The following is a 10,785-nucleotide window of genomic DNA, read 5'->3' as shown; positions in this document are numbered from 1 at the left end:
TTTTTAATCCTCATAGGATGCTGCAGCCAGTGCCCAAGCAAGAAGGTCGCACAGTGGTTGTAGTGAACAGCCCACGGACACCCCTTGGCCCTGTCTCAGTCCGCCCCACTCTAGGCCCCGAGTTCTCAGCCCAGCCCGCTCCTGGTCCAGTCCCCCCAGTGCTGCCTGCACCACTGATGGTGTCAGCTTCACCTGCAGGACCCCCACTTGTTCCTGCATCCCAGCCGCCTGGACCTGTTCTCTTGTCTCCCTTGCAACCAAATAGTGGTCCTCTCCCCCAGGGTGAGTTAAATGGGAATCAAGTATAATGGGTATGTTTCTGGGAAAGAAGTAGTGAAATTCAAGGATTGAGGAATTGGAGTATAAAGTTCAGTAGGGTATAAGTAGTAGTTTGGAGGCTTTTGCAGTAAGGCTAAGGCTTTTTCAGGATACATCTGACAGATATTTGTATCTGCAGTGTTGCCATCCCCTCTGGGAGTTCTGAGTGGGACCTCACGGCCTCCCACACCCACCCTGTCACTGAAGCCAGCCCCACCTGCCCCAGTTCGCCTGAGCCCAGCTCCACCTCCAGGCTCCTCTAGCCTGTTGAAGCCCCTCACAGTGCCACCAGGCTACACTTTTGCTCCTGCTCCTGCTGCTGCTGCCACCACTTCTACCACCATAGCAACTGTTACCACCACAGCAGTGCCAGCTCCAACTTCTACACCACAGCGCCTCATCTTATCTCCTGAAATGCAGGCCCGCCTGCCCTGTAAGTTCTCAGGGCTGTGTAGTGAGGGACTTGAGATAGGGAAACAGCTTATGCTAGGAAGCTGTAGGGAAAAAAAGGAACATGAAAGTATAAAGTTCTAGACAGCTAGTTTATGTTAGGTGTTTTGTCACATAGTAGTAAATCATAATTGAGAAACTTCAATGAAGAGATGGCCCATAGATGAGTAAATAGTGGCAAGCTTATCAAAAGAAAAGTGTTTGGAGGCCTAGCAATGTAGCTCAGTAGTAGATTACATGCCCAACATGTACAAAGCCCTGGGTTTCATGTCCTAGGTGCAAAAAAGGTAAAAGGGCAGTCTGGAGCAAGAGGTAGTGATTCTCTAGTAGTTGGCCTAGACAATGTAAAAGGAGATTGCAAAACAAACAAGTGGTATTAGACATAAAGGCTCTCAGTGGAGACTTTGTTGAGCATGGTGAATTATGGGGAAGGTTTAGAAGAACTACAGATTCACGAGAGATGTGTGCTTTGTGGGAATCTGAGATGTGGTTTTGGACAGTGTGAGCCCTGTGTACATAAGGCTTTCTCTGTTTGTAGCTGGAGAAGTGGTCAGCATCGGTCAGTTGGCCTCACTGGCACAACGTCCAGTGACTAGTGCTGGGGGAAGCAAACCTCTCACCTTCCAAATCCAGGGCAACAAACTGACTTTGACTGGTGCCCAGGTGCGCCAACTTGCTGTGGGGCAGCCCCGCCCGCTGCAAAGTAGGTAAAACCCACCCCCTGTCCTGCCTTTTTCCTCCTCTGTCCTCTTTGTTTGTGTGGCTCTTTTTAGATGGCAGCTTTTATGTTTTTTAGGTTTCGGTGGGTAGGGCACAGGGGAATGGTTGGAAGGGGTCTTTGCTAAAAATAGAAAAGATCATTCTAGAGCTATTATTCCCTCTATTCTCTCTCTCGCTCTTGCCTCTGCCCTCCTCAGGCTGATAGGTGCTTCTCTTTCTCTTTCTCTCTCTCTTTCTCTTCCCTTAACCCAGGGAATGTGGTGCACCTGGTGTCAGCAGGGGGGCAGCACCACCTCATCAGCCAGCCTGCCCATGTGGCTCTCATCCAGGCCGTGGCCCCGACCCCTGGCCCCACCCCTGTCTCTGTGCTGCCTTCTTCGACCCCCAGCACCACCCCTGCCCCCACTGGCCTCGGCCTTCCGCTTGCTGCTAACCAGGGTGAGGCTCGTGGCCTTCATATTTACTCAGCCCTTACCTGGCCTTGGTCCTTCCAGGCATGTCCTGGACTACTGTGTGTCTAGCCTTCCCTCAGTGTTGTTTTCTCTCGCCAATATCTCCAATATCTGTTTGCCACCTTCTCTTTCCCCTGTACTTCTTCCATCCTTTGGGTCATGTTTCTTGTCTCCCTTATTCTTAATATAGCTTCCTCTTACAGTGCCACCATCCATGGTGAATAATACAGGTGTGGTGAAGATTGTAGTGAGACAGGCTCCCCGGGATGGACTGACTCCTGTTCCACCATTGGCACCAGCACCCCGGCCTCCAAGTTCTGGGCTTCCAGCTGTGTTGACTCCACGCCCTACATTAACTTCCAGTCGACTAACCACACCTACTCTGGGTACTGCTCGTGCTCCCATACCCACACCTGCTCTGGTGAGGCCCCTTCTCAAGCTGGTCCACAGTCCTTCGCCTGAAATCAGTGGTGAGTCCATAATGACTGAGGCCAGAAATTTTTACTAGACATGAATGAAGCATGGTAGCCCTAAAGGTTTGTTTCTTAGTCACAGTGGATCCCTGTATTAGCATATCATCTTAATTTACTGGGAGCCCCAAGCCCCGAACCAACCCCATGATGCATTTATCAGAATCTTAAAGAAAGAACAAGTTAATCCTATTGATTGAATTTTTGACCACATTTTGTGGGATTAAAGACTTTCTGGGAAATAGCTGAAGCTTGGGGGTTAGTGAATGAGTGGATAGCGGGATCAGGAAAAGGATTTTGAAGCTGAGGCTAACTCATCTTCTGTATCTCCACAGCTTCAGCACCTGGCGCTTCTCCCATGACCATCTCTTCGTCTCTGCATGTGCCGTCCTCACTCCCTGGGCCAGCCTCTTCTTCAATGCCAGTTCACAGCTCTCCCCTTGCTAGTCCCATGTCCTCTACAGTCTCGGTCTCTGTGTCATCATCACTTCCCATTGTCCCTACCACAGTTCCTTCCTCAGCCTCTGCTCCACCTACCGTCCCCGTCTCAGCCCCCTTGCCTGTTTCAGCTTCAGGCCCAACTCTGTTGACCAGTGTGGCTCCAGCACTGACACCTGTTGTCTCAGCAGCATCTGGACCACCTTTGGCATCCACTGGGGTTTCCCCATCTGTGTCAGCCTTGGCTCTAGGTTTGGCTACTGCTCCAGCCCTGTCCCCACCTCAGACATCTGGTCATTCTCTGTTGTTGGCTTCCACATCTTCACATGTTCCAGGATTGAACTCAGCTGTGGCCCCAGCGTGCTCACCTGTCCTGGTGCCAGCTTCAGCTCTGGCCAGTCCTTTCCCTGCAGCACCAAATCCAGCTCCATCTCAGGCTTCCCTCCTGGCCCCAGCACCTTCTGCATCTCAGGCATTAGCCACCTCTCTGGCTCCGATGGCAGCTTCACAGACAACAATTCTGGGTCCTTCTCCGGCTCCTCCTCTGACACCACTTCCAGTTCTGGCTCCACCACTAAGTCCTATTCCTGTCCTGGCTCCATCTCAGAATCCGCTTCCAGCTATAGCTCCATCATCAATGCCAGGAACCCCTTTACCCTTATCATCACTGGTACCAACTCCAACTCCTGTATTGGCTGCATCATCAACTCAAACTATGGTACCAACTGCAGTTCCATCACCTCTTTCAAGCCTGGCTTCTACACAGACGTTGACCCTAACCCCGACTTTAGCACCCGCTCTTGGTGGATTGTCACCATCTCAGACACATTCTGTGGGAGGAGGAAGTCCTCAGGGGCCCTTTTCAACTCAGACTTTGTCATTGACTCCAGCATCATCCTTGGTATCAACTCCAGCGCAGACACTGTCTTTGGCACCAGGAGCATCACTGGGTCCAACTCAGACACTGTCTCTGGCTCCAAGTTCACCAGTAGCCCCTGCTCCAGCTCACACATTGACTTTGGCTCCAGCATCATCATCTGCTTCACTCCTGGCCCCACCTTCAGTGCAAACACTGACCTTGAGCCCTGCTCCAGTTCCTATACCTGCTCTGGGTCCAGCAGCTGCTCAGACCTTAGCACTGGCTCCAGCGTTAACACAGGCTCCAGCTTCCCCGGCATCTTCCCTTGTTTCTACTCCTGGTACCACTTCCTTGCCTGTCACCGTGGTAAACCGGCTGCCAGTTCCCAAGGATGAGCCTGAGACACTGACATTGCGGTCTGGTCCTCCCAGCCCTCTTTCCACTGCTACCTCGTTCAGTGGCCCCCGACCTCGACGCCAGCCCCCACCACCACCTCGTTCCCCATTCTATCTGGTAAGTTTTACTTCCACAAGGAAATTGGAAACTGGGTTTTGGATTGTTGAAAGAGTGAGTGGAACAGTTACAAAGCCCAGGACTATGGGCCAAGTCACATTTGTTTGTTCTCTTTCATGGGTGTATATCCTAACCTATAAAGCAGAAATAATAATCCATATCTTGCCTTTTCCAGGTGATGCTGGGTAGTCCAGCAACAAAACTTATACTCACAGTGCAAGTTATAATAACCCAAGAACTGTTACAAAAGGTCCAGTGAATCCACTCAGATTCCCTTTTTTTTTTTTTCCTCAGTCCTTACCAGAGCTGTTTTTTTTTTTGTTGTTGTTGTTGTTTTTTAAATTCTCCATTGCTGGGAATCAAATACAGGCATGCTAGGCAAGAGATCTACCACTGAGCTGTATCTCTAGCCCTAACAAAAATTTATTGAGAGGGCTAGAGAGATGGCTCAGCGGTTAAGAACACTGACTGTTCTTGCTGAAGACCCAGCTTCAAATCCTAACACCCACATGGCAGCTACGAACTGTCTGTAACTCCAGTTCCAAGGGATCCGACAACCTCTTCTGTCCTCTGAGGGCGTTGCATGACACAGGTGCACTTACCTACATGCAGGCAATACACACACATTTTAAAAAAAAATTATTGAGAAGCTACTTTATGCCAGATAGTCATCAATTATAGTGAGCAAGATCAGTTGTTAGTCCTGTTATATGGAGTTTACAATATGGTGTTCTTAACAAAAGAGAATCAGGTGGGTTTTTTTGTTTTTATCTTTTTTAAAATTTTTTATTTTATTTTTTAGGTCTTTTTGAGATAAGGTCTCCCTGTAGCCCCAGCTGTCCTGGAACTCAGTATGTAGACCAGGCTGGCCTCGAACTCACAGAGATCCACCTGCCTCTGCCTCCCAAGTGCTGGGACCAAAGGCATGCGCCACCATGCCCAGCCAGTTAGGTGGTTTTATAAACAAATTAGAAGCACAAGATAAGGGGATGAAATCAAGATCATCAGATTTCCAGACTGACAGGCTACCCTTTTAACTAAGTGGTTATCAGTTAGTTCTCAGCCCGCTCCATTTCATCCTGGCTATTGGCATAAATCTATATGATGAACTGTGTCCTTTTTTTTTTTTTTTTTTTTTTCTTTTCCTTTGACTTTATAAAAATTCTGACAATTTCATGTGTATCTATGTATATGTATCTTGGTCATTTTACCCTTCATTACCTCTTTCCTCCCCCTCCTACTCCTCTTGAACCCTTTATTCCCAGGTCCCCCTGCTACTTTCATGTCTCTGCATTAACTATCACCCACTGTAAACATAAGTTTCTCTGCTCAAAGCTGAGAGCAGCACTAATCTATGGGTACAAACATAATATTTAGGACACAGCTTAACACTGTCCAGTTAAAAGACTGCCCCTCCTCCCATAGTCTATGACCTCACCAGCCTCTCTCTCTCTCTCTCTCTCTTTAAGTGCTGGGAGTACAGGTGTACACCATCCTCAGCCATAATATCTTGTGTGTGTGTGTGTGTGTGTGTGTGTGTGTGTGTAGGTGTGTAGTGTGTTTTACTACTTAGTATTGTTTGTGTAGATCTAAGGACACCTCTTTAGAGCTGGTTTTCTCCTTCCTTCATGGGTTCTGGAAATACTCATGTTGTCAAGGCTTGTGCAGCAGGTACTTTGACACACTGAGCTGTCTCACCAGCCCAGCCATAGGCTTTTGGCCAGGTTAGAGTATCGGGCATGAATTCTGTCCTATGGAGCAGGCTTCAAATACAAGCAGAAAGCAGTAGGTTACCCCCATAATGGTATGTCACTAGTGCACTAGTGGGCACATCTTGCTTGGCAAGTTGATATTTTAGCTTGTAGGAGTCACATCTGGAAAAGACCCATTGATGGCTTTTCTCCCCCACCAGTATGCAGAAAACCTTATGGTACTATGAAAGTTAGCAGGGAGGAAGCTTGTAGTTTATTTGTACCTTGATTTCTTTATGTCCCGAAACCAAGATGTGTGATGTCTTCAGCAATAGGGTCTTACCATGTGGTGGATAACCAAGAGCATTGGGAATATCCTCTGTTGTTTTGATGGCTTCTGAGGCCTCCCTGGCCAAAGCTTCAGAGAGCTGTATCCCGCACCTAGCACTGGGATTTTCGTTTAATAATCAGTTCCTTCTCTGTCCCCTTCCACTGATTCCTTAGAGAGAGGCTCTCTCCCTGAACCAGTGGCTTGAATTTTCTTAGCTAGGCTGGAGTCAGCACACTCTGGGGATCCTCCTGTCTGCTCCCTTCAGAGCTGTTGCCACAGGCATTTTTGCAGTGGCCCCTTTCTAGAAAGTTTCTTGTCCTTGAGAAGTACTCCAAGTTAAACACAAAAATCTAAAAATCCTGGAAGCCAGGATCAACATATGAGAGAGGAACATGTGGTGTCTTTCTGCTTCTGAGCTACCTTGCTCAGTATACTTTCCATCCATTTTCCTGCAATTTCATTTTTCTGTATAGCTTAAATAAAATTCCATTGTATTATACCACGATAATTTTTTTTTCTTCTTGTTTTTGCGCTGGAGATCAAACCAGGACCGTGTGTATACTAGACATGCATTCTACCACTGTGCTGTATCCGCAGCCCCTAAAAAAAAATCTGTATTTATTTAGAATCTGTGTGTGTTGTGTTCATGTGCATGCATGCACGCAGCATTGCATATATGCTGCAGTACAGTACATGTCAGATGTTAAACCACATCGATCTTTTTTTTGCTTGTTTTTTTTTTATGCATTCCAGGGATAAAGTTTAAGTTGTAAGGCTTTGCATGGCAAGCAGTTCATCCTCTGACCCATCTTACTGGACCCTATTCATAAATTGATGGACATTTAGGCTGTTTCCATTTCTTAGCTTGCGAGTAGAACAGCAGTGAACATGAGTGTGCAGGTATCTTTGTAGTAGGATATAGTATCTTTTGGGTGTTTAGGCCCAGAGTGGTGTAACTGGGTCATTTGGTAGTTCTATTTTTAGTTTCTTTTTTGAGAATTCTCCACAGTGATTTCCATCATCAGACTGCCCCATTTTACACTCTCACTGACAGTGAATAAGGGTTCTCCTTTCTCCACATCTTCATCAGCATCTGTTGTCATTTGTTTTTTGGTGTGTGTTTTGAGACAGGGTCTCCCTGTAATCTTAGCTGACCTAGGATTCACTGTGTAAACCAGGATGAACTTGATCGTACAGCAGTCCACCTGCCTCTGTCTCTGGAGTGCTGGCCTGTGACAGAATACCTGACTAGATTTCATTTTGTTTTGTTTTGTTTTTGAGACAGGGTCTCACTACGTAGCCCTAGCTGGCCTGGAATTCATTATGTAGATCAAGCTGGCCTCAGACTCACAGAAATATGCTGACTCTGCCTCCTGAATGCTGGGATTAAAGAGGTGCTGAGATTTAAGTGCGTATGTCATCATTCTTGGCCTGCCATTTGTTTTCTTTTTCTTTCTCTTTTTTTTTTTAAATTTTATAAATTTTATTTTTATTCCATGTGTATGAGTGTATTGGCTGCATGTATGTGAGTGCACCTGTGTCGTGCAATGCCGAGAAGGTCAGAAGAGGGCTTCAGGTCCCCTGGAACTGGAGTTAAGGACAGTTCGTAGCTGCCATGTGGATGCTGGGAATCGAACTCTGGTCCTCTGCAAGAACAGCCAGTGCTCTTAACCGCTGAGCCATTTCTCCAGCCCCCTTGTTTTCTTTTTCTAATGGTTCGTTTGGGGGAGGGGGGTGTTGAGATAGGATCTTCCTATAGCTCCAGCTAATCTGGTATTTTGCTGTGTAGACCAGGCTTGCCTGGATCACACAGAGATCTGCCTGTATGTACAACACGTGTGTGTGGTATCCATGGAGGCAGAAGAGGGCATTGGATTCCCCCTAGAATTGGAGTTAAGGACTGGTGTTAGCTGCCATATTGGTGCTGGGAACAGAATTCAGGTCCTTGCTCTTAACTGCAGAATCATCTCTCCAGCTCCACATTTATGGGCTGAAAAGATGGGAAGCAGAGAGAGAGAGAGAGAGAGAGAGAGAGAGAGAGAGAGAGAGTGTGTGTGTGTGTACCTACATAAGAGGGTAAATTAAATTATATGTTCTGGAGTTGAATATTATAGAAAAATTCTTACAAATCATCTGCTATAAACTGTTGGATAAGCAGATCTTAATTTTGAATATTCAGGCGTTCTGCTTTAAGCATCATATACAAGAGAAGGTGTGTTTTATAGTAAGCGATTTCCTTTAGCATTGTGAAAGGAGCAATTTTCATTAACAGTTTGGAAAACAATAAAGAACATGGTATCCATCTTGGATCTTGTGATTTCTTTTTTATTATTTTTATTTTATGTGTATGTATTGCCTGCATGTATGTGAGTGCACCCATGTCGTGCAATGCCAAGGAGGTCAGAAGAGGGCTTCGGATTCCCCTGGAACTGGAGTTAAGGATGGTTCATAGCTGGCATGTGGGTGCTGGAAATCAGACCCAGGACCTCTGCAAGAGCAGTCAGTGCTCTTAACCGCTGAGCTATCTCTCCAGCCCCAGACCTTGTGATTTCTACAGACTATTTCCATCTGGAAAAACTCAGGTTTTCTGTAAAATTTTGTTTTTCAAGCACACCAGTTATTTTCTCTGTTTTGTGTTTTCTCTTCTTAGGACTCTCTGGAAGAAAAGCGGAAGCGACAACGATCTGAACGCCTGGAACGGATTTTTCAACTTAGTGAGGCTCATGGGGCCCTGGCACCTGTGTATGGGACTGAAGTCCTGGATTTCTGTACCCTGCCCCAACCTGTTGCCAGCCCCATCGGCCCTCATTCTCCTGGTCCCAGCCACCCCACCTTTTGGACTTATACCGAGGCTGCCCACCGGGCTGTATTGTTTCCCCAGCAACGACTAGACCAGCTGTCAGAAATCATTGAGAGGTTGGCAGAGCTAAGTGCTGATGGGGAGTGGGACTTGGGGCCTTAGTGGATGTAGTTTTTAGGGCTGATGGTGATAACTTCTGTGATACTTCAGGGTCACATCTTTTACAGTTTGCCTTCTTCCTTTCACAGATTCATCTTTGTCATGCCTCCTGTGGAGGCACCTCCCCCTTCCCTGCATGCCTGCCACCCACCTCCTTGGCTGGCCCCTCATCAGACAGCCTTCCAAGAGCAATTGGCCTGTGAGCTCTGGCCCCGCGCTCGTCCTTTGCACCGTATTGTGTGTAATATGCGCACCCAGTTCCCTGACTTGAGACTCATCCAGTATGATTGTGGTGAGTTCACTGGCTATTGCAGCACCCTTGGTTTCTTTTATTGGTTTTGTTTTGTTTAGAGAAGGTCTCATGTAACACAGGATGGCTCACTGTGGAGCTGAGGATGATTTTGAACTCCTGATCCTTCTGCCACTACACCCAGCTTCTTCTCAACTTTGTGGCAAGATGGTTTTGTATCACAAGGATGCTGTATAGATAAAGGGAGGCAATTCATTTTATGACTTTTGTGAAAGCATGTGTTGTTAGTTGATTTATTTACTCAGTAATTGTTCATGAATATCTGTCATTTTGCTAATTTGGCATAAAACACTGAGATAGCATAATACAGACTTATTAAAAGTATAGAATAAGGCTGTTGGGCATGATGGTACACACCTGTAATTCCCACTCAGAGATAGGTGGATGGACTGTTTTAAGTTCAAGGCTAACCTAGTCTACATAGCAGGCTTCAAAGCTAGGCATGGTAGTGGATACCTTTAATCCCAGCACTTGAGAGGCAGAAGCAGGTGGATCTCTGTGGGATCAAGGCCAGCCTGTTCTACGTAGCAAATTTCAGGCCAGCCAGAGCTACAAACCAAAACCCTATCTAAAAGAAAAAACTTTACAGAAAAAGGTCTGTAGTGATATAAGACTACACAGACAGGGACATTTGGGAGCTGGAAAGGTGACTCAGCAGTGAAGAGCACTGGCTATTCTTGCAGAGGACCCAGGTTTGTTTCCCAGCATCCTCATGGAGGCTTATAACCATTCCTAATTCAGTTAGAGGGAATTTGATACCCCTTTCTGTCCTCTGTGGGCATTGTACAACACAGGTGCACCTACATACACACAGACAAAACACTCATACACATTAAAAAAAAAAAGACAAGGACCCTTGTATTGAATAGAATGCATTTGGCTACAGGTAACAAAACCAACTTTTACACTGGCTTAAACTGCAAGAGGAATCTATTGTTAATAAGAAGCTGTGAAAATAGTGTGTGGCTGGATCATCAGCTTCATCTATCTAAGGCCACCTTGATTTTTCTGCCCTGCCTACCATCCTTTTTTGTTCTGCTTATTTCTTCATAGTGTTAAGATGGTTGCCACAGCTCCAGGGAACATACTGCTTCTCTAAGCAGGAAGCAAAAGATTGAGATTTAAAACACTCCTAGTTGCCAGGCATGGTGGTGCACACCTTTAATCCCAGTGCTTGGGAGGCAGAGGCAAGTGGATCTCTTGAGTTCGAGGCCAGCCTGGTCTATGTAGTGAGTTCCAGACCAGCTGGGGTTATAGGAATCCCTGTCGCCTTT

At 46.6% G+C, this 10,785-nt stretch overlaps 1 protein-coding gene across 6 annotated transcripts in view; it reads left to right on the top strand.

Moving 5' to 3' along the window:
- The window catches only part of Srcap (Snf2 related CREBBP activator protein), a 47,953-nt gene that overhangs the window by 26,315 nt on the left and 10,853 nt on the right, over nt 1-10,785 (top strand). For 5 of the 6 annotated variants that reach the window (XM_008823840.3, XM_029559076.1, XM_029559075.1 and 2 more), the window contains 8 exons: nt 17-282; nt 458-751; nt 1,307-1,471; nt 1,741-1,926; nt 2,144-2,410; nt 2,746-4,220; nt 8,893-9,158; nt 9,291-9,493. In XM_008823840.3, coding sequence (XP_008822062.1) covers nt 17-282; nt 458-751; nt 1,307-1,471; nt 1,741-1,926; nt 2,144-2,410; nt 2,746-4,220; nt 8,893-9,158; nt 9,291-9,493 — 3,122 coding nt within the window. The remainder of the gene's footprint in view (nt 1-16; nt 283-457; nt 752-1,306; nt 1,472-1,740; nt 1,927-2,143; nt 2,411-2,745; nt 4,221-8,892; nt 9,159-9,290; nt 9,494-10,785) is intronic. The other variant, XM_017795791.2, reaches the window with a different exon arrangement.

The sequence above is a fragment of the Nannospalax galili genome, unplaced genomic scaffold, assembly GCF_000622305.1.
Source record: "Nannospalax galili isolate Female #2095 unplaced genomic scaffold, S.galili_v1.0 scaffold788, whole genome shotgun sequence".
Classification (NCBI taxonomy): domain Eukaryota; kingdom Metazoa; phylum Chordata; class Mammalia; order Rodentia; family Spalacidae; genus Nannospalax; species Nannospalax galili.
The sequence above is the reverse complement of the archived record's forward strand: the minus strand, read 5'-3'. Positions and strand labels throughout refer to the sequence as shown.